The following is a 24,790-nucleotide window of genomic DNA, read 5'->3' as shown; positions in this document are numbered from 1 at the left end:
TTACCACACTAAAATCACATGCCATGACACCAAACTTCTACAGTAGTACAAATATGGTCTGTACTCACAAAACGATGCATTTGGAAGTTTGAAAATAGTCCAGGAGTTTATTATTATCAACACAAGCCTAATAGCTTTTCTGCTGCTAAAGCTGCATCGACGTCACTTCTGGGAGCTGGGAGCTTCAAAGTAAGATGAGGGTTGATCTACTACTGTAGACAACAAAGTATATGCTATATTCTACATGTTTTTTTTTATGAATTTTTAGGTTGTAGAGTTGTGAAGTTATTTTATCAATGGAGAAATTGAGCAGCCTTGCTTTGTTGTCCAGTAGGGTACACAAACTCATGGGGACAGCTGTTTTTCATATCTTCACAGGTACAAAGTGATTTTTGAGGCTTACGACTTGGCTTGGGATCGGGTTAGATTTAGGTTATGATTTGGTTTACGGAAAGGGTTAGATTTAGGGAGTCTGTTCTGTGATGGTGATGGTTAGGGTTAAGTATGGTAATTGGCTTGGGAATACATTGTGTTAATGGAAAGTCTCCACGGTAAATACAAACCAGGCATGTGTGTGTGTGTCCATGAGGATGGAGATGGGGACAGCAACACTTAAGTACAATCGAAGAAAGTGTGTTTTTTCTGATTTGTTTAAACTTAATTTTAAAAAGCAACAACCCCAATGCATAGCGTAGGTTTATGGTAATTCAACCAGCACAGAAGTTGCAGAGATGGGTTTGAGTGGAGCCTTACAAAACACAAATGGCACGTCACCCCTCAGCGGTTTAATGTCCACTGGTTGGAATCTGGCTTGAGCTGGAAAGGAAATTACCTCAGCAGAGCTTACCACAAAGAAAAAGAAACATGTCAAACAGTAGGTTGCACAGACCATTTTACACTGGAAAATGTTTTTTATTATTTCCAACGGCTGGCTTTATTTTTACTGGCCCTTGTCCTCTATGGTTTCTGCCTTTTCTATGGCAGGCACAAAGGAAAATGGCCCATCACTGCATTAACACAAATGCGTCCTACACCTTAGTGTTCCACAAATTTTTGTCCCCTGCTTCCACATGGCTTCATAGATCTATAACTGGTGGACATGTGGTTGCAAAGCTGGATGTAGCACAACTGTAGAATGAACACAGTAACGCTGCTTTGTCAAATCAGTGGTCTTCTTTCTTGGGTTCCTCTACTGCTCAAAGTGTAGTGCATCCTTTATATGGATTTAAGGCAACAGAGCACAATTTTGCTTTGTACTTTTTACCTATGAGCTTCTCTCATAACAGGGTTTAATATTGTGTTCTCTGAGCATTGGATTTGCAGATGTGGCGGTTTCAACAAGGTAACATTTGATCAGTTTTTCCTGAAATCTCTTTTATCACCTCAGCAAGATGGCATTTTCTATTGTGGCGGCTTTTCCATCTCACCTCCTAAAAAATCGCCATGTTGTAGGCTAAAACTACTAGCATGACTTTTATGACACAATAAAGCAAACTGAAACACAATTTTTATTATACATATGAGATTAAATAGTTGCCCTGCAGTCAGTAGTTTTTCCTGAAAGATGTAATTCCTAATCTGACAGATTCTTGTTTGGTGGTGCCGGTAGCAGTGGGGGAGGGGGCTATTTTTTTTATTGGTGTGGTTATATTTCTTCTGCAGTGATTCAATAGAAAATGATGTGCTAGGTTAAATGAGCTACCCTTCTTGCTGTGTTAGATTAACCCAATATGTGATTTGTCCCATGGACACTTTGGGGAGTTGTTGAGAACTAACTAAATTGGGTTGTTTTCAACCCTGCTGCCTTCAGTTTTTAATATCCCAGAGTCCCAGTTAATGTCTTTAAAACGCTTGTTTTGTTAGACCAGCAGAGCAAACTCCACAGCCATATAACTGAGAGGACAGACAGTCAATCTGATAATCCAGCAAATGTTTGGATTATTTGTTTTCTTTTGATGTGTACAGGTTCTATCCTGGATGTTGGCATCAAACGTCAGTTTATGCCTGTTATCTGGTTTATTCAGTTTTATTTTTTGACCATCAACACATTTACAGATTTTAGACGATATTTTATATGTCAAAGTCCTTGCAGGAGAACATGTTTACAATATAAAAAGTATTGTTTAGATATTGATGCTGAAATTCGGGTGTTGTAGGAGCATTTGCAATCAATAATGTTCACCATCCCTAATTCTCTGTTATAATTGTCCTGTCCTTTATCCCTGCTTTGTCTTTTGTTCAGCCTTTTTAATTATCTTGCATTCTGTCTTTGCTTCTCCGTGTTGTGCATCTGTTTTCTTGGCTGGCTATGGCAATTAAGAGGAATAATCCTTTGTGTCCACTCCAAACAGACCGAGCTAAAGAAAGACCGTGAAAGAGTGAGTAAGAGAGGGAACATGAAGCAGTAGACAGAGACAGCAGCAGAGCTGCAGAATTAAAAGAGCGAAGTGGGATGAAGGCAAAGCCCGAGGTAGAGTCTTAGCCTACTTTTAACCCACTGGGGTTAACCAGACCCTTGAAGATAGACTCTCGAGTCTGTCTCGCCTCTGTCCTGCTTGTTTTCACCACTTGATGGAAAACTCTGTTCCTTTGTTGTTTTGGATTTTGAGAGCATGAAAGACAGTGACAGAACAACTGGAGGAAAAATGGAAGCACTGAAGCTGGAACAAACATATAATGTGGAGCAGTTTAATTTTGCACACATCTACACATATTACTGTGGTCTCTGAAACAGATCATTTGGGCACTTGAAACTTCGGTACAGTCTAAATTATGATGATGGCTCTGAAAGTCTGACACACAGTAAGTAAGTGCTACCATTATCTTGTAGAGCATCAATGCAAAGCTAAAATGAAGCATGTACTCAGTGGATCAGATGTCACTGAATTACAGTGCTTTCTCTGGTATTTTTCTCAGCATGTTCATACATGAGGTTGAAAACAGGAACAAACTCATCTGCCTTTTTGCAGCAGCGCATGCAGATCAATGTGGTAGATTGTGTCAAACGAGCAGCGGCACTTTTTTTGTCTCATGATGAGTGCTGGGGAGTGAAGGATTGTACAGAAAGTATTCATCACTGAACATGTAAACTCATCTCACTGCTCTACTCTTATCGTTTGTATGATGACAGCACCATCTGTTAACCGGCTGCTGTTCAGGCTAGCTTGAACCAAAACACACGTCCAGTTGGCAGTTTATTGCAATGACATGATAGCATCTCATATACATGATAACTTGTCATATACACCCCTCAGTTTTTTTTCAACCTGGCCACATGTTTTGCTTAAACTTGCTTAAACAGTCTGCTAAACCTGCTAAAATTCTTAAATATACTAGATGAAGGCAATATAGGGACTTGCTTATAAGAAACACCTTCACAGAGCTGGTGTTGTCCTAGGTTATAGAGCTAATGTGACCTTGTTGAATATTAGTTTTTAACATGCAGAATCTAATTGGTGTTGATAAGGAGGAAGGGAACAAGTCTGAAACAGTTCAGTAAATATGACAAGTTATGAAGCTTTCAGTTACAACTGTTACTTAAATGATCAACTAACAACTCTAAGGAAAATGTAGCTCAAAGTGGATTTTGATTCATGTACGAATGCATATGACTACAGTATTTCTAATGTGAAGAAAATATGTATGCTGACGTTGATTTTTACATTGTTGTCCCTGAAGTACAACATGCATGTTTGCAACCTTGGCGCTTAAAGTATGCGAACATGTAGGAAGAACTAGAATTAAAAAAAAAAAAATGTCTATATGTGCACTATAACAACTTTTAGAGTTGTTTTAGTGTTAAGAGTTTTGTTCACCTCTACAGTGGTTTAAAATGGAGGAGGATAGCTATGTTAGGTCGTAGCCATGCTAGGTTGAGTAATACAGAATGGGCACACAGGAATTTTGAAACTGCTGAGATTGAAACGTAAATGCACATCACAGATCACATGATCGTAATAATGAGCCTGAGAGGTATCAGAGAGACCAGAAAAAGAAAAGGATTTGGTGAAATATCGACCATCAGAGAGAAAATAGCTAATGTTGTTTGCTAACGCTTGCTAACGTTGCATTTATAGCACTGTATAGTTAGAGGTAGTCATTTACTCCTGGAGTATTAATCAGGTCCTGGCATGCAGCTGCCCATGGAAGCATGAAAGCAGCTGCATGGAGTGAACTTCTATTTTATTATACTACAATCAGTGCTTATGCAGTTCTGGTCAGATGCGTGATCTGCATTATGCTGCCTGTAACTCTGACATGTGCAATGACAACAAAGTTTAATCTAATCTAATCTAATCTAATCTAATGTGCAATTTGCACAAACACAGTATTCACCATGATGAGAATAACAAAAAAAAAAAAAAGAATCACAGCTTCAAATACCACTACCTACAATGTACCAAACACTAAAGAACATACTCCATGTGGTGACACGTTGCAAAAGAAAAGTCTTTTTAGGAGCACTGCTCAGAAAACCTGCTTTCACTTCTGTATTTATTGCATTTATGTCTCAAAAATAATCAATAACTTTTCAAACAAATGTTCCCGTGAGATACTACCTATGTAGTTTGTGAATAATACAACCTTCAAGTTTCTCTTTCTAACTTTTACCAAGATTCTTGGTTACATGTATGTAATAACCGGTATTGTTTCCACTTGATAGCTCAAGAAATGCTTTGATTGGCTGATAAGGGTTGCAACAATGTTTTTTTTTGTTAAATGTAACACCTTTAAAAAGGGTGTTTATGATCATTAAAGTACTTTTTGGGCTCTACTTTTCATAGACCAACCAATCAGCTGGTCAGTTATTGGTGGGTTTATGAAATTTTACTATAAGCACAAAATAATATTTCAGTTACAGTCTACTTACTACTTTACTACTGGTTTAAAATTATATCAAAACAATGCAAGTGTATGCTTGCTAGTCTTATTATGTCATCAAAAATTCAATTAGTAGATTCTGACCTTGTGTCAAGGGGTCTCTCCATGATGTCAAATTACCATAAAACTCAAATCAAAATATTTGCTACATGCAAACATATTGTGTTCAGCCTCCTGCTGTTTTTTTCATTCTTATAAATAAACTGTGCCCTTGATGTTTTATGAATACAACTGTTATATCCACAGTCAGATCATTTTAGGTGTCTTTTAGACATACTGAAAGACTCTCTTCTTATGCCAATGATGCCTGCTTACTGAAGGAAGCGTTTTTTATTCTTTGTGAGGAGATAGCTACGGATCACTTACTGCAAATGAGGTCATGGTGGGGAACAAAGTGAAACGTCATTATTGCAGTGATTCAGAGCACTTCTCAGGTCTCCACGTACAGTTGCTGCAGAGACCTGACACAGCTATTGACAGACAAACACAAGGTGGAGAGACTGAGGAAGACAAGCAGGAAACCAGCAAATGAGAGACTGATAAATACATGCAGAAAGATTCAGATTAGGATTCGGCTGCATCCACTTCCTGCTGCATCACTTACTGCCTGAGGATACACTTTCACACCTTCAGAGGACATCTGACAACACTTTCAACCAGACAGGAATGAGCTGATTAAAGAAGATGTCTGAATGTTTGTTGTGCCCTGTTTGGTTCTATTTATGACCAAAATTGGACACCACATTTAGTACCACATTTTCACATACAGTAATTTCAAGAAGATAGCACACCCTCTTTCAAATCTCAGGTTTTATGTATCAGTACATGATCATAAAATCTTCTGGTCCTTTCTAGGTGTAAAGATTAGATAAATGCTAACTACAACACATGACATATTACACACTGACATTATTCATTTAACAAAAACTAAGCCAAAATGCAGAAGCAGTATGTGAAAAACTAAGGACAACCATTACTGATTCCACAGGAATTATTAGGGTCAGTAGCAGCCAGGTGCTGCTAATTAAATACACTTGCTTAAGTGATCATCAGCAGGTGTGAAAGCCACTACAAAAGCAGAGGTTTGGGCAGTTTGCTGGTCCGGAGCATTCAGATGTGTGATAACACAGTGCCATTAGCAATGATCCTAGAGAGGCAATTGTTGCTGCCCATCAATCTAGAAATTATTCACAAGTGGAAAACCATTCAGTTCACTCCTGTGTCAGACTGTGCAGACTCTACAGGCCTCAGTTAGCATCCATCCATCCATTTTCTATACCTGCTTAATCTAATTCAGGGTTGCAGGGGGCTGGAGCCAATCCCAGCTGCAACTGGACGAGAGGCGGAGTACGGAGACAAACAACCAGGCACACTGACTCCGAGGGACAATTTAGAGTCACTAGTTAACCTAACATCCATGTTTTTAGATGGCGTTCTCAGGGAGAACATGCAAACTCCACAGAGAAAAGCCCCAGCAGGGATTCAAACCAGGAAGAATTTGCTGCGCTAACCACCACACTATCGTGCAGCCTCTCCGTTAGCATGTTAAATGTTAAAGTTTATGATAGTACAATTAGAAAAAGACTGAATAAGTGTGGCTTGTTTGGAATGGTTGCCATAGAGTCAACCCTGAACTCCTCTGTATACCAAAGCATTCTAAATTCAAATGTGAGGCCATCCGTTAAAGCTTTGCTGAAATCAGGTCATTCAACAGGACAGTGACCCCAACACAGCAGCAAATCTACAACAAAATGTCTGAGAAAGAAAAAAAAATCAAAGTGTTGTAGTGGTCCAGTCAAAGTTCAGACCTTAACCTGATTGAAATGCTGTGGCAGGACCTTATGAGAGGTGTGCACAAATGAGTTTCCACAAACCTCAATGAGATGAAGCGACTTTTTAAAGAATAGAATTCTTCCACAACCACATTCTACATTCTGGGGTATATTATTTTAGCGAGTATTTTCCACATTTTGGCACAGTTTTTGTTAAACAAATAAAGACAAAGTGTAACATGTTATTTTTCTGTTTTCCATCTGATGTTCTCTTTTTTTTTAATTCTAAGACCTTCTAAGGATGGGCTTTACCTAGTTCAAAATTATATATAATGTTTTGATAGATTAGCTCTCATTCTTTAACCTGTTCCATTAACATTCTTAGATCATTGGTGCTGTTCAGAGAATTAACCCAATTCAACACTATTAAGAGGAAAGAATCTAACCAAGGATGCGTCATCAAGGGGGATTGCAGGTCCCATAGAGTATGGCATACCCACTGATGTAGTCACATCTGGCTCTTGAAAACCTGGGAATCAACTTTGATAGTTTGCAAACTAATTAATCTTTGCTAGAATTGCTAATATTGGTTCAAAATAAGGGGTCCGAACAAGACAAGGGGAACTTAATAAGAGCCCTTCTCAGTTTTGGTCTGGTGGTGTTAATAGTGCTCAGCTGGTAAAATAAGCTCTACATATTTGTTCAGTTCTACATACCCAGGACTTTAAAAGCTACAACTGGGCGAACACATCGAGGGGGGGGGGGGGGGGGGGCGGTCTTGACTAAAGTACACTAAAACCTATGCTAAAAACTGTGTAAACCAACATAATCTGACACTGTTGTATGATGGAGAGGTCGCTGAGCAGATGACCTCTCCGTGTTCATTGTCAACAAATAATGGCACTCTGTAAATTCCCTTCTTTAAATCAGTTCCCCACCAGTCCCTGTTCTGTATGCTAATCAAGGCAAATTCAATTCAGTCATTTCAGTACAGACCAAAATCTCTGGTTCTTGCCATGTACTCGTCAAACAGTAAGAGCTTCAATAAAGATCCTCCTAATTAATTCTCAGCTGGAAAGAAATAAGTAAATCTCCCAAAAAAATTTACTATTTTTTTTTAAAGTGTGTCACATGCAAACAATACAAAACTACAAGATCGTCAGAACCTGGCAGCTCAGATGTGTGGTTCGTTGTGGTAACCGGCCTCCGCTTTAAGTGGATTTACAACAGCTCCAGGCCTCGACAGACCTCACTAACAATTTGTAATTCATCAGTCAAGCACTTAGTCACTCCACTCCAAAATCAAATAGTTAGTCACAAGTCCAGCCACGAAGTCGCTCTGAATGTAAGCAAATGTGCCTGTCGTTCAGTTAACGAGTCACTAATTTAGATCAGTGTCGGCCAGGCAGTTTTCTTAGTCTCATACAACAAGGAGTCACCACAACAAAACATACCTTTTTCCAGTTGATGAACTGACAATTGCCTGTCGTAAACGGAGTATCGTCTCTGAGTCAAAGCCGCAATCATGTGTAAAAAACATTTTAGAAACATACAAAAATGAGTGTGTGACTGAGACATCTTTTGGTGTGACCTCCCTTTTTCTGTCTGTCGTTTCTACATTTTTAAATAAGGTTTTTTTCTTGTTTGTACAACAGTGAAGCAGTGGGTGTTACTTTGTCATCTTTGTTTGCCCTCACTTTAGTGGAGAATAACACCAAAAGCTTCTATTTATGCCTCTCTCTACTACTTGGCATAGCAACAGGAGGCATATGTGACTAATACGCTACTTTCAAACATCTTTTCCACCTATTCTAATTTCCATCTTAATTTATCTCTTCATCTGTCTTTTCTTTTTATTCGTTGTCTGTTTTCTTTCATCTGCAGCCTGTCAGCCTCACTCAGTCATCCTCTCAATCTCTTTCTAAATGCTTCATGCCTGATAAATCTGCCCACATGGCTTCATTTGGATGCCCTCCCAAGTTTGGGATCTGTCCTGATCCCAGTGGATGTTTGGCACCATGGCAGTAAAGAGTATTGTATGTGGTGTAATTGTTGGTCAGGGAAGCTTTTTAAAGGAGGAGCTTTCGTATTTCACACAGTTATAAACATGCACTCACCTTTAAGAGGTCCTCATGTAACCCAGTGTGTCCTGTTTGCCCTGTGAGTCAGCACTCAGAGCAGAAGATGACACCGCAGACTGACAGACAACACACACACTCACACACGCACACACCAAGTACTTACTCAGACCTGTCAAAGACTGACATATGCATGCAAATGGATAATCAGTCATGGTCAAGCAGCATACACACACACACACACACACACACACACACACACACACACACATATACAAAAAACATATACCCAAACAGGGTGTAGGGATAACACATACAATTGATGGTTGAACCTTTTGTCTTGTTTGGCTGACAGTTTTGGTTGCTCATTCAGAATCGGCTACCTTCTTAATCGGCTGTACCTGGATGTGTTTGATTTGTGCGTTACTTTTTGTGTCAAGTTTGTTTTGGTGATGACTTAAAGCAGTTCGGGAAAGTTTTTGGGCAGTGCAAGGAACCACCGTTGTGTTTCTCAATGAGAGTGTGTAACTTCACAAGCATAAACATGTGATAGATTGATGGCCTGATGCCATCCAAAGGCCTACAGGAGGATAATTGCTCGTCAGAGCTTCTGCATGAGTCATTGCCACAGATCAAACCTCCGACCTTCCTGCATCATGTTGACCAGAGAGCTTTGCGTCATTTGTGAAGAAGTGGGACACAGGCTGGGGTCACATCTGTGTGTCAGTTTAACAACTTGGTCAACTTGGTTTAACATGGCTGTGTCATGATTTAATGACTTATATATTTATATGTGTGTGTGTGTGTATATATATATATTTCTTTTTTTATATATTGATGGAGCAATTGATTGAAGTATATGAAGATTGTAATTTTATTTTGGTAATTTTCAGGAATAGTTCTCCAGGCTTCTTGAAGGGCATTCAAACCTCTTCTTTGGATGTTGGCTGCCCTTTGTTCCGTTCTCTGTAAAGATGATCTCACACTGCTTCATTGATGTTGAGGTCCGGGCTCTGGGGAGGCTTCATCAGTCCATAAAACCCATTGCCACTTATTTTCAGTCCAGTCCTGTTCTTGTATTATCAGTCCAGTTCTTGTATTATTTTGCATATCTCAGCCATTTCTCCTCGTTTTCCTGTCTTAAGAAGGATTTCTTCACAGCCATCCTTCCATGGAGACCATTTCTGATGAGGTGTCATTAAACAGTAGATTGATAAACTGAAGGGTCAAATGCCGCTCTCAGGTCCAGTGTCAGGTCTTTACAGGATTTTTTTCTATTTCCTACAAGGATATCACTTTTAGATTCTGTTCATTTAGTTTCAGTTCCTCTACTTGCTCAGTGTCAAACTGTGTTATCTAAAGTTAAGTTAGAATTGCTTCATTGTTAAGTTGTCTGTTATATGTAAACACAACATTGGTTTATCCCAAGAGTTATGTGACTTTTTTTTGATTGAATGATTTCTAACATGTTAATCGTCTTTGAGAAAGCAAAGAAAAACAACAAACAAAAACATTCCTCTCCCAATAGTCAGGTACAAGGACTGAAATCGAAGTAAGTGAAAAATTAAATGAAAAAAGTGCTTTATCAATCCAAAATGGAAATTCTAATCATTGTACAATATGGAAACTGTCAGGCATCATAGCGAATAAGATGAGTAGGCATATGACTCATGACATACATGAGCGGGTCCCAGAGAGGAATTGGGAGTAACATCCAAGGAGCTAAACACCAGCAACTAATTGACAGAACAGTCACTCGAGACTACAGGATCAGACAGAAATCTGTGCATAGCCTGGATTGACAACAAGAAAGCCTATGATTCAATGTTGTACACATGGATACTGGAATGCTTGAATTTCTACTACATCAACAGGACACTAAGAGCCTTCATCGAGAACTCAACAGGACTGTGGAAGACAACCCTGGAGCTCAATTCCAAGCCAACTGTGCAAGTTAACATCAATTGTGGTATCTACCAAAGAGAAGCTCTGTCCCTACTGCTGTTCAAGAAATATCCTCACAATGCATGGAGCGTGTCATCCCAAGTCTGACACCCTGAGATTGTAATAAGTAGAAAGAGGGAGGCTGGCACTATCCAGGATGAGTGGAGCCCCTAAGAGCCACTATCCAGGATGAAACAACAATTATCCAGGAAAACTTCAAGAATATGGCCCACAGTGAAGAACAAGAAGCTAATTGAGTGTCTCAGGCAGCTGAAACCCAGGGGAGGCAAGGAGGAAGAGGTGGAACCATCACGGAAGGATAAGCCTCTGCACAGTATGTACCATAGACAGGTTGAAGAATTGGTTGATGTCAATAAGTCCTTTTTATGGCTAGAAAACGCTGGTCAGCCCAAGAACATCCACTGAGCACAAGAGTAATCGCAGCCAGGGTCTACCACACCAGAGAAGACCCCAGGGGCAGGTTGTTCAAAGACGCCTATGAGAGTCCCCACAGCCAGTAGCGGGATGTAAGCAGGAATAGTGTCCAGGAACATTTGTGCTGAGTATGGGTTGGATGACCCAAAGTCAAAATGGGAGATACCTCCAGAGGTCGTGGAGAATGACAGTTAAGATCTACTGGGACTTCCAGATCCAGATTGATAAACAGGTGATGCCTAAACAACCGGACATTGTGGTGGTCAACTAAATATAGAAGAAAGAAAGCAGTAGTGATAGATGTAGCAATTCCACGTGACAGCAACATCAAGAAGAAGGAATACGAGAAGCTAGGAAAAATATCAGTGGAAGAAGGAGGAAGTTGAAAAGATGTGGGAAATGAAGGCAGCGGATGTACCAGTGGTAATCTGGACACTCTGGGCCATGACCCCAAAACTGGGAGAATGCCCCCAGCAGATCTTGGGTACCACATCAGAGATCTCTACAGAGAAGTGCACAGTTCTATGAACAGCTAAGATACTGCATAGACCCCACAATCTCCCAGGCCTTGGAGGACCTGAGCTCGAAAGAGGGAGTACAGCCCACAAGAAGGGCAAATGTGGATTTTTTTTTTTCATATATAGACATGTACATATACTGTATGTTGTCCTGAAGGTGTTCCTGAGCAGTTATTATGTACTGACTGGGGGCATCGTGCAGTAGATGGAGGCCACTGCTGGCTCAGGTGCCGTTGCTGTTGGGGTGACTTGAAATATATCAAAGAAACATTCACTTCAATGTCTGGAGCCAAGTTACATTATTAAATGATGATTCCTATTATTCACTTAACCTGTCAGTGGGTAAATGTTGTGGCAGATTGGTGTATTCACCACATTGCCTCTAACTTGATCTGTTTGCAGGTTTGGTGATAATTACGTATCTTGGCTTCTACACATTTGAATCTAAATCACACTCCAGTCACACTCCAACGCACATACATCTTAGTTTTTATGATAATGTAATTTCATATGTTCCTTTTCTCCCCATTTATTACTCAATTAGCTTGTTGACTTTTCGAACCTTGTGCACATTACATTGTTTGCACATATATCAACAAACAGATGAATGATACTGTTGACAGCAGATTCTTCTTTATTTCTGTTGCGCTACCTAAACATTATCACTGAAAGCAAAAGAAAAAGGATCCGTTTTTTATTGAACAGTCAAGATTGAACGTGCATTGTTTAAAAAAATTGTGTAACCTATTAACTGCTTGCCGAGGTACATACTTACAAAACCTCTATCCTCATATTCCTGCCTGCTCCCTCTCTTTTTCCCCTTTGTCCCATCACAGAATTGAATTGAGAATTCTGGAAATGTTTCTTGAGGCAACCTGGATGCAAGAACCTTCTAAATCCTGCAAAACAAATAGGAAAACATTTACTCACTTTACACCTCTTGACAGACTCAGCCATGCACAGCTGACACTATCCCACACAGACACAAATGCATATCAATAGACGCCCACACACAATGCGTCTTGCACCACTGACCACAGTGAATCATTCTCTGAATGACAGCACCACCCTCCTCACCAGTACTCTGCTGTCACACACAGATTGAGCTTGCATGATAGATTACACAATGGATTATGATGGATTATAAAACTGCAAGGTGACGTCATAGTTTTTGACTTTGCTGGCCTGAGCTCACCTTCATTCATTTATATGTTCAACGCAAGTTGTCTCTTTCTCACAATGTGCTCTGGTGAAAGCAGTTGGAAATATCGCTGTCTGCTTTGAATGAGTCTGACTCTAAATGTGTTGCTATGGCAACATTGCACATTCCTTCCGTAATGTGTTCTTCGCTCTCATTGCTCCTCACCTTTCCTCTTCTTGGTCAGTTGATTCTGGATAGAAGGAGCTAATTTTTAATTGACCCAATTTGATCTGAAAGCATTTGGGTAAATACATATAGTGCAGGCTTGTTTGGCTGTAAACTATGTTTGTATCACCAAAACGGAGACAGCTTTTGATTTACGATGCAAAGAGGATAGCATATTGCATACTAACACAAACTTCTTACCCCTGCATAATTCCTTGTGGACATTGTGAACACATCTTTCAATAGACCTCACCTTACTTGGTCTTGGTCAACAAAGTTATATTGGGCTTTAGCTAGACAGAAAACAGCTCATTGTATCTGCAGAGGGAATGCAGGTGATGTCATCCCACATGTGGCTGCATTTGGGTTACACCTACTTAGTGTCAAAAAGACAGGTGATTTAATGACTGCTGACTATTTGTGCAATCGACTGTATCAACAGATTCAGGAAGAGGTTGGGGGTTTCTTTTTACAGAAGAGAAGAGTGCCAAATGGATTAGAAAGAAATAAAAACACACGAAAGCCCATAAAAAATGGGAAACACAAAGAGATTTGAATTAATACAACTTCCCGTTTTGACACTTCTGTGTAGGCTGTTGCGTTACCTGCGCTACAGCCACAACACTCCAGTAGGAAATGCAATAGATTCAATTTGCCAAACATACACTGTACTTTAAACCTCAGTAGAAATTGCAAAAGAATCAGGGCAGAAATAATTTTTTAACATCTTGAAAAAACCCCTGGGCCCTACAAGGTCTTAGTGCTTTTGCTTGAATTTGCCCTCAGTCCCTGCCATGCTCATGTCCGAATCATTTATGTTTGCTGCGCCTTTGTTGTTAGCAAACTACTGTCTTAAAAAGTCTGTTCATAAACTGCATTAATGTTGGTTGATTTTATTGGACCTTGAGCTGAGTGCCTCTGTGTTCCCCGATCAGCACAATGTTTTTAGATCATATCTGCCCCAAATCCTTCAGAAGAATAGTGTTTGTGCTATCAATATCAGAGACTCTACAGTACGCAGGGAGCTCTGAATCTCATGGTGGCTCAACACTTCCCAATGCTATTTCTTTGTAGGGTAACAGAAGAAAGCCAAATGTACCAGACTGCAATGAGCCACATGGCACTGTATGATGTAAATGGTGGAACTGGCACTTCTCCACGCCTGGAAACGATCCATCTTTCCTCTTTCTAGTCTCATTATAGACCTTTGTTACTAAAGTAAAACCACAGAGGTGAGGCAATTCTTATTCATGATGGTTCAGTTCCATTAATTGTCCCCATAAGCTCAGACAGGGAGCCAGACACAATACAAGAATCCTTCAACTTTTCACCTGAATGGAATGCAGCCATTTTTTGATGTTTTGAATTAGATCGGTGCTTTTCCTGCTTTGAAAGTCCAAAATTTCTGCTCACTTGCATATAATGGCTATAAGTCTGCATTTGTGTTGGAGGTGCACTCTGTGATCTAAGAGTTGCCATTGCATTGATTTATAATACATTATTATGATTGGTGTTTTTGGATATGGCTACATAATACTGAGATGGTCACTGCTGTCAAAGTAAATGCAAGACAATTATATAGTACCAAATAAGATTGAAAATCCTGGTCAGGTCACAAAATTTGATGTTAACAAGTCAGAAAAATGGGGCAGTTGTTTTCATTTCTGCTTCATTTCTGCTTATGTACAGTTGCCGCACTCTTTTGACAAAAATAATCATTGAACCTCACAAAAACACAAAGTCAAGGCAGGAGTTTAGCCAGAACCAATACAGGAGTGGTGATTTCTTCTACAAGCCACACCAGGCTTGCCTTTTTAACCACGCTTTCACAAGCACCATTAATGAAGCCAATTAGGACAATTACATGGAAACATTAAGAATTATATTCACACAGTATGGCAAGAAAGGTGGGATGTCAGCAACAAGCAAAACCAGAAGAAAGGAGGCAATCATCTCAGAATAGGGCATGCAAAACTAGTAATACTCTGTCAAGTTATTGACATATACTGTATATACTCATATATATATATATATATATATTAAAAGGTGAATTTAACGCCATCTAATTGACTGTAACATATGTTACAGTAACATATATGTTACAGTTAATTAGATGGCGTTAAATTCACCTTTTAAGCTGGTTTTAAAACAAGCCATAAATATGCAGAAGAACCTTTTCACTGCACAAGATCTATATGATCTATAAAATGATCTATCTGACCATATAGGTTTTAACAGAAACCTAGTTACAGTGTGACCTTTACTTTTATGACTGGCAGCTTGAGTATAGAATAAAGAGCAGGGTTCCTGTTTAGCCTTTGTTATAGTACAAGGCAAGATGCCCTTTTGCAGCATTCATTTAAGATGACAATGCTGTAAAGCAAAGAGACTTCTGGCTTCATGGTAAAATTAGATTGCTTTTGCCATCAGGATTTTTCATTGTGTCTGTCTTTAATAGTATAGACAACTGTGTAACTTTTAAAGGGTAGTTGCAGAGGAACAATGTTCTTGAGTTTGCACATTTGAATTATTCATCATCTAGAGAGTTAATTTGAGAGAAGGAGACAGCAGGAGGACAGTAAAGCAGGATATGGGGTTCAGTGGAAGAGCTGGCACTGAATTACTGGAAGATGGTATTCATCTTAATTGAACAAACAACTAAGAAACAAAGAGGGTAGGATTAAAGCCGGCCCTGTAATGTGCGGTATCAGACTCTGCCTTAAGCCTGATTTACAGGCGTCCGGAAAAGGCTACGGAGATCCACGGAGAGCCCTCTCCGTCGTCGGAAACCCTCCCGGAGACGCTCTCCGTCGCTTGTGTGCGTCGGCCAAAATTCCTATATATCCGTCGAGGAGACGGAGACTCGCGGAGACCTCAAGGGTTGTGATTGGTCGGCTAACAACATCATTTCCGGAATCACTTTTCCGGTTTAGCTCCTTCCTCTCAGAACAACAACATTTTTGAAAGAGTTTACTGTGTGCCGGTCAACATTTGGTCAAAATTGTTTGCATTTCAACATCAACAAGCTCCAACTCCAACAACAGTTTTTCTCTCTCGGTCGCCATCGTTCACTGTGAGGAGTGGAACGGAGCCGGAAGGTAAACAATCGATCAACAACTTTCAGGATAGACGTCGCGAGATTAGGGGCCTGGTTACATGGAAACGTTTTTCACTATAACCGATATTTTTGCTTATCGTTTGGCTGTCGCAGCCGTATGGAGCCGGCGTTCTGGGTACTCCAAAACGATATTTGTGGAGAATGGGTTCCAGAGTGGGAAGATCTAGGAACGCCGCCGTTCGCGTTGCCATTGTTACAGCCAGAACGGATTTGTTTACATCTGCGTCACAGCCACATGACCAACGCCAGTGACGTATACACATACGTCAGTGACCAGAACAAAAAGCGGCTTCGCGCGCAACATCCATTCAATGTAACTCCACCTCATCGTCGGTCCAGACGAGAGAGTGGTTTCTTCTTGCAGACGCGGACATCTTACTTCTTGTTGTTGTTGTCGTTTGAGCTTCACGTGAGCTTCGCGCTGGTAGAAGTAGGGGCGTACACGCATGCGCATTACTTCTTCTGTTGTTCTGGTGTAACCGGTGGGGGTGGCTTACAGCGCACATAGAGGTGTGGCGTGTGTACTGCATCGTTTTCAGCAAGCGTGGCGTTGCCATGAGGACCTGATATTTTTACAGAAGCTTTCCTGTGTGGTCGCAATAATTTTCGTACTCGGTTTAAAAAAAACAACCTTGTTTCATTTTCGTGTAACTAGGGCCTAGGTCGTCTAGCGTGGTGATGCCTACTGATCGGGAGGTGAATTGCCTCCCAAGAAAAAAAAAGTTTTAAAGGATTATCTGCGTGACCATGGAGTCGGATTGGCCGATAGCTACGGAGTAGCATACCGAGGCCTTTAAAGTGAATCATTGCTACTTGTCGGTTCTCTGTTCACCTGGAGCCACTATTGTATGAGCTGGATCATGAATCAAAAGCCAACAAAGAATATGTTTTAGAACAAACTTGAGTATTGTACAGTATATACTCATGTGACTCAGCTTTGTTCGAGAAAGAGCAAAACCTAAAATGTGGATTTTCAAGTCTGGAGGTCAAGGAGTAAAAGAAACAACAGTCGACTTCACGCAGGTTCAAGACCATGACAGAGAAAGAGGAAAAGCTAAAGGATGAGACAAAAGAGATAGCTCTATGGACTCAAGTCTTTTCACTTCCTTCTGTCTCCCTTCCCCCCATTTTACCTCTATTTTCTCATTTAAAGAGCTTAAGTGGCGGGTGGTGTTAAACCACTTTCGGCCCTCTGTCCAAAGCCTAATGCATTTCCCTTAAATATTTCAAAATGTTCTCCCTCTGTTCTGCAAGGTTGAGTTCAAGCTCTTTCCCAGCTGGTGCTCAAAGAAGCACACTGCCACCAATAAAAGCCTTCGAGAGGTTTTTTGTCTCAGTTTTTATGAGTGTTAGAGACAACTGGGGAAGAGTCACATCAAAGAGAGAGTTAGGCAAGAGGTGGGAGTTTGCAAGATGTGAATATAGATAATGGAAAATAACAAGTTGTTGTAACAAGTCGTCTGTTGTGTGGCTGTATTTTGTGTGTGCTATGATTTACTGCATTTCTTCTGCAGATTTAGAGCATCATGCTGGCTGATGCAATGAGAAGCAAACTTGGTGGAGTTTCCCTCTCCTTTTTTTTTCCTTTTCTTTTTTTGGATGTGGTTCTGTTTTGCTAAATCCGGTCTGACAGGCACTCCCATAAAGCACACACACGAAAAACCCAAAGAGCAAACCCAGTCGACACATGAAAATAACACCTGAACAATCCACTTCCCACTTTATGAGCTGTTACATAAGACAATAACACTGGTGCGTCTCGGTGTGTGATCCCTTGTGAGAGCGTTTGGTGACACATCGAGCGGTGGCTGCTGCAGCAGCGTGTGGTCTTTATGGGTCAATGATTTCAGTTCTTCATTAAGGTTTATACCTGTGCTCCCTAGCCCCTTTTTTCTTCTCTGCTCTCCCCCCATCACTCCTATCATTGTCTTCCAAGGCATCAGCTGTCATATGTCTGGACCATGAGGAAATTAAAAATCTTTGTTGGTTCTAAAGTCCTATTGTCCTATATATACACAAGCTTACATAAGACTTTGTCAATGTCATAAAAAAAGATTAAAAACAGTTCAGAAGCTCTCTTTGGTGATATAAAAATCTAACAAATAAAATATTAAGATGAAAAATTGCCAGATGAATAGATTGACACATCATAAACGTTGTGATTCAGCTACTTCTGCCCATTTATTGTTTGTCAGTGTGTCAGCCTGTGTTTGAGTTCACTCTTTCTGCCACCTTTGCCACTGCTGCAGGTCCTTCCTGTCTTCTGCTGCGAAGCTAATAAACCAAACTATGTCAGGAGACTCTCAAAAGTAAAATCAGAACACACAAATTGACACATATAAATCACGAGTCTGGGTTGAGAGCGTGATCACCTCACACATGAACACCTCAGAACATGCGTTCACACATTTTTAGAGCAATTTAACCCGATTTGGTGGAAAACTACTTTCATTAGAATAATATAAAATAATGATTTTTTTTTCTGATAATGTGCCTTGTCATGAGTTTTTCATTTAATTGTGGGTGCTATTAATAAGCAGCCATGTGTCATAGTTTTGCGTAATGGCTGTGGAAGACATTGTTAGTTAGACTTTGTTCAGAATGAGTATTTAATGATTGTTCTGATTTTCTGCCACAAGACTGGCTCATTTTCTGCTTTAGGCTTCTAAAGGCTGTTTAAGATAATAATTAACATGCCATGAGCCATCTGGATTCCTGCGTCTCCTTTCTGATCATTTCTATTTGAGGCTGCACATGCAGATAAAGCTGAGGTTCATGGTCCAGCGTCGGTAGGCCTGATGTGCTTTTTGGCCTTTCATCGTCATTCTGACCATTTTCTAAGAACATTTATTTATTTTTCTTTTTTCCCCCCTCTACAGGATCCTTTGCTCTGAACTGATCTTTTACAATTCAGCAATTATGGTTGGGTTTGTAATTTCAGAACTGAGACACCCCAACAACAGTTTTATCTCAAGTTTATCTCCAGTTTATCTCAAGTCTTCGTGTCACATTTGATAAAATGGTGCTTCTTCTTTCCATGTTTGGAATTGAGATGCAAATAATATTTTTATATGCAAATAACCTAGTAAGGGAAAAATGGTATAGATTAGGCTAGGGTACATGTGTTTATTTTCAAGATGGCTGAAATTTATAAAAGAGAACCAAACCGTATTGACAGCTTTATAAATCTGGTTAACAGAATGCATATGCACATTTTTGCTCTTGTGAGTGATATATTTTTAGCCATTATACCACGGTTTTATGTGTCCGGTCACAGGTTGTCATGGAAACGCCAATGCACCAGTTGTTGGATCTCTTCCCTTTAGGCTGTCTCGTTGTTGGTTACTTGTCCAACTGCTGTGAAGTTGTCAGCAAATTTTACAACGATGTTAGTGGGGTGAATAGGTCAGCTGTCCTAATTGAAGACGGAGTAGACACATATGTGTTGTGTCGATCGAGATCTGCAGGTATGAGATCATATATGGAAAAAGAGAACTAGTTTCTCTTGGGGTTAGAGCAACAAGGGCAGTAATCATTTCGGCAGTTCATTTTGGTTTTTCGTAAGTTCAGGGACAATATTGCGTCCCTTATGGCTTGTGGGACCCTGATAGCTGATCTGCACAGAACTTATGACTTTGTCCAGAGATCCTTTCCAGTCTTGCTGCTTTTCTAATGGTAACTCTGTACAGGACAGATCTGACCTGGTGGTGTTGGAGCTTTATGGGATGATTCCTCTCTGGTAGTGCTGGCTAGAAGCTGGTCTCTTCGTTATATTGAGAATATCAGGAAGAGCGTTGAATGGGAGACCTAAGGCTGTGCGGTTGTCACCAGTGATGGTTTTTATCCCCTGACACATATTTTACTATACATTTTATCAGGATGACAAGTGAGCACACAGCCAAGCACAGGCTGTATATCCATTCACCTGCAGGCCTCAGAATTATCAGCACCTGCTTTTATGTGTCAGCTGTTGATTTGTATAATGAAGAAAAATGCTTACATGCTCTTTGTTCTTGTCAATGTTCTAGTTGCAGAACCAGTAACCGGAAAAGCCTCATCCTGACCAGTACGTCCCCAACCCTGCCAAGGCCGCACTCTCCACTGCCTGGACACATAGGTCAGTATTACACATACCAGCCTTTAAAAACAATGGGTTTAATCTCTTTCATTCTGTATGCCAATTATTGTATCTCTGTATGCCATTTTCAAATTCATTTTGCTTCTCATCATAAAATCTGCGTCTTGCAGTGACGTACTGCATAATGTGCTGCTGCTGCCTCTCTCCCTTTTTTGTTTGCCTCCAAACTGTCAGCCATTAGGGTTGCAAAACAAAGCAGACTCAACTTTTGAATGATTTATTTTGAATGAACTGTCGGCGTCTTCTTCGCATTTTTTGGCAAAACTTGCTCTCGCATGCACAGACAACCACTTGTGCTCTCCAGACAAACGATGTGAGAACCTGCTCATCAACGCTCTGCTTCTTTGAGCAGCGAGCAGATGGATCAGGGCTGAGATGCACGTTTTCTGTAGGTGTCCTGAAAGTAGGTGTTACAGTGAATAAACACTGTTGTTGTTTAAATTAGTACTGTCAGTGGTTTATGCACAAAACAATTCCTTCAGGGATGCAATATTTCTTTCAAGGCAATTTTGACTTTTGATAATAGTTACCTTGAACATAATGAATTTAAGTTGATTGTTCTGCCTCATAATTACTCTCTTTGCTGCTCTTTTCTTTCCACATGTATCTCATTAGGAAGCAGTCCACTGGACAGCCCACGCAACTTCTCACCAAGCGGCCCCGCCCACTTCTCCTTCGCCTCCTCTCGAAGGTTGGTATCCTGCTTTTTCACACAATTAGAAATGACATGTGCATCGGTACAAGTGCAGTACAAAGTAGTTGATTTTTACACGCACAAACACACAATGACACCCTTCAGGGAACACACCCACTCAGTCACACATACCCTTTCAAAAAGAAACCTGTCTTTGTCCCGGCCTGCTCCCACCATGACTGTGTGACAGAGGCCTGACAGCAGGCTGAGACAGTATGAATCAGGCTCGGTGCCAGGACTGTGCCCCTCATCACTCACTCTGACAAAGTGGCAGACTCTGGGATGGTTGGAGGAGGCCTCAGAGAGGAGAAGAAGAATAGGAGCAAAAATGTAATAGGATTGAAAGGAAGGGAAGGTGGTAGTTTACAGTTTTTGCTCTCTGTGTCGAACACATGCTCCATTTTTTTTTTTCAACCTTTGTTCTTGACTTTTTTTTTGTCAGGGCTGATGGTCGAAGATGGTCTTTGGCCTCTCTGCCCTCCTCAGGATATGGCACCAATACACCCAGCTCAACAGTAAGTTCACTCTCCGGACTCCATTCACTTGCTTAATATGAAATAGATTTATCAGCTCTGGGTCATCTCATCTCTCTGAGGCAAAATGGAATCACTTGTGAAACACGGCCCCATTTTTATCCCTCCTGATAGAGAGATAAAGAGTCTCATCCTTTAGTCATCGTGTAGTAAATTAAAAAGTACGATAACAATACTCTCACCACTTCTTAAATTAAGTGTGAGTGTTAATCACCAAACCATTTTTTGTGTCAGAGTTACACTTACATACATTTCTAATGTATGTGTTGAATCTATTTCTGTTCAGAAAACATTTTCCCAAAACATTTTTAAAGCGTTTTGTTTACACAGTGTTTTATATGTGTCTGTATACGGCGTTAAGCAGCTTGCTGTCTTCGTGGTTGATATCAGCCGCAACAACATAATTTAAACGACAGCGAGACTACTGACATGTCACATTCACATATATGTTTTTGTGTGAAATAAATAAAAGGCAGATGAACAACAAAATCCATATCAAAACACACTAGAAAAAAAAACTAAAGTGTAACTGTATAAATGGTCCTCAGAGGTCAGAAATTGCTCTGGATAACTTTAAGTTGGCATCAGCAGGTTTCATTTCCAGTCATCATATGATATATGATATATATTTCTATCATACACTGTAGTGCCTATACTACAGATGTTTGTAAGACAATAGTGAAGAAGCTGTCATTGCAAGGCACATAAATGTCAATCACCAGCATTAATTAACATAAACATGGATCCACAGAAGAATTATTGCTGGTGATTGACATTTATGTGCCTTGCAATTACAGCTTCTTCACTATTTGTCTTACCAAGGTTGAAAACCACTATGAAAGTGCTCCTAAGACCTAAAATGTGCAAACCTTTTCCAGGCTTCTTCTTTTTCAAAGGAATGTTTAGGAGGTCCTAGATACTTTAAACTCTTGTGGGTAGAGATGCACCGATCAGGATTTTGGGGGCCGATCACCGATCACCAAAAGCAGTATCTGCCGATCACCGATCACAGCGTCAAATCCATAAATTCTTCAATATTGTTGTCTCATGTACACAACATTGACATTGTATTATTAAGTATAAAAATTAGGAGATGAGAAAGTATCATGAATTGACTACTGTTTTATTCCAGGCTGTGCAATATTTCACACTCTAGAGACTCTCTTAGAGACAACTTGGACTCAGCTTACATAGAGTAAGTGTAGCTTACTAGCTTAAGCTTTCTTGTGGCAATAATTATGTGTACAACACAACACACAACATGTGCAGTGCACCAACACAGACAACAGTAGACATTTCACTCTCTTAGAGTTGATACAAGGAATTCAATCTTAAAATAAAAAATGGATTATGTGCACAACACACAACATGTGCACCATAATTAACATCTCACTCTCTCTATCTCATTGTGAATGAAGCACAACTCTCTTCAGCTCCAACTTCTCATCAATAAACTGTGCCGTTAGACTCAGCATCAACATGGGACTCACACTAGAGCTCCAAATGTCACTCGTGAAGCCGACTGACACGATCTTGTCGTCCTGCATAAGGCTTTGGATGTGACTGTATATAGTTTGGTATAGCTCTGGCAGGCATTCATCAGTGAAATATTTACGACTAGGCAGCGTGTACCGTGGATCCAAGCCGTTAACGAGGCGTTTGAACCCTGATTTCTTCTACAACAGAAAGTGGCTGATGATCAAGGCATATGAATTCCATTACCTTATGATTTAGTTATTTCTTTTTCTTGCCGTCGTTGCTGTAGGGTTGCTGTCGTGTATATGTGTCTGTTACAGTCAGCTGAGTTAGTGGCGTTGCTGCACGCTCCTTTTCTTTCTCTGCCTTTGCAGCAGCCAACTTCGAAAACTCGGTATACTCCTTGATGTGAGAAACTTTCAAATGTCTTATCAGGTTCGTTGTGTTGAAATTCTTTTGTAGCATTCCTTCTTTAGGTATCTCTTTTGCACACGCCTTGCAAACAGCAAATTTGTTGTCATTTTCGGACACATCGTAAAACTCCCATACCGGCGACGCCATTTTCAGTGTTGATGTTTTTTTTACTCTCCCCCTCCCTCCTCACCTGCCCGGCTTTCGATGTAGAGACTCCCACGCCCCTTAAGAGACCTGGGTCTGAGAAGTGGGAATGCATGACCTGGCTGCGGTTTGTTGTTGTATTGTATGTATGACGTCATCTGATCGGCCTGTTTTTATCTATTTTGAGAACTCCGATCAAAACCGATAGGGGCGCTATCGGCCGATTGCGATCGGTGCATCTCTACTTGTGGGGGCATTAGCATCTTGACAACTCTTAATGTCACATGTAAATCTTGGACTCTCTGGGCCATTGTGGTTGTGGAGGTCCCAGTTGTCATGGAAGATGTGAGGGTCACAAACTTATGATGCGAATAGTGGTGAAGCCGCCTCAGGGCGGATGTCAGGGCTGCGTTGTATGTGGCTCATGGGAGATGTTGTTTGTCACCGCCCCTGTTTAGTGATGGGTGCTACAGTTTAACAAAGACGACTCCCTTCACTCTGTGTCCATTACCGTCTTTAAAAGAATGTCCCTGAGTATTTAGTTGCAGGCGGACGAGGGTCTTCACCAAGGCAGCATACTCTCCTGTGTCTCAGCCGCCATATATGGCAGCTGCAGCTCAGGTAATCGAGCTGACAGTTCGTTACTTTAAAGGTCCTTGAGCAACAAACACAAGGACATTTGTACCTTGATTATGTGAACACAAAAAGGAAAATACATCAAATAAGTGTTTATGTTATCTCTAAATACTGCCTTTTAGAGGTTACCAATATGACTGACCACACAACAGTAGCCTCAGCTTTCCCCGCATCTGTCGTGTGTTATTACAGTGGCAACCCCTATAATTTATCCCTTCTCAAATGTGGAATACTGCTGACTAAGTGTGTCCTTGTGACACTAAACTTCCGCCTATCAAACTACATATCAGGGGATCTCTCTTCCTTTCACCACAGTGCGGAAGCCAACACTCACTGGGATCCTTTCCAGTTTTACCAGAGAAGCAGAGAAAGTAACGTGACACTAAAGTGACGGATCTTTGTTTTTCCTCTTTTTTTCTCATTAACACAGGGATGCTTATGTCAGAATTTTTTTTTGTTGCTATTTCTTACTAATAAGGTGGGTTTTGTATAATTTCCATAAACATGTATTTATTTCCAGGAATTCATTTGCACATATGGTCATAGATAAACTCAGCAGCTGTACTGGTAGGCTCATGTCCTGCAGTTGCATGTCTGCATAGTTGCGCTTTGCTTTGATATGATTACACACCACAGTTGCAGC

The 24,790-nt window shown here is 40.5% G+C and overlaps 1 protein-coding gene across 3 annotated transcripts in view; it reads left to right on the top strand.

Moving 5' to 3' along the window:
• LOC142378334 (microtubule-associated serine/threonine-protein kinase 1-like) overlaps positions 1-24,790 on the top strand; it is a 94,146-nt gene that overhangs the window by 24,141 nt on the left and 45,215 nt on the right. For all 3 annotated transcript variants that reach the window (XM_075462699.1, XM_075462698.1, XM_075462700.1), the window contains 3 exons: positions 20,141-20,229; positions 20,866-20,941; positions 21,387-21,459. In XM_075462699.1, coding sequence (XP_075318814.1) covers positions 20,141-20,229; positions 20,866-20,941; positions 21,387-21,459 — 238 coding nt within the window. The remainder of the gene's footprint in view (positions 1-20,140; positions 20,230-20,865; positions 20,942-21,386; positions 21,460-24,790) is intronic.

The sequence above is a fragment of the Odontesthes bonariensis genome, chromosome 4 (genome assembly GCF_027942865.1).
Source record: "Odontesthes bonariensis isolate fOdoBon6 chromosome 4, fOdoBon6.hap1, whole genome shotgun sequence".
Taxonomy (NCBI): Eukaryota; Metazoa; Chordata; class Actinopteri; order Atheriniformes; family Atherinopsidae; genus Odontesthes; species Odontesthes bonariensis.
Note: the sequence above shows the minus strand (reverse complement) of the source record. Positions and strands in the feature narration are given on the sequence as shown.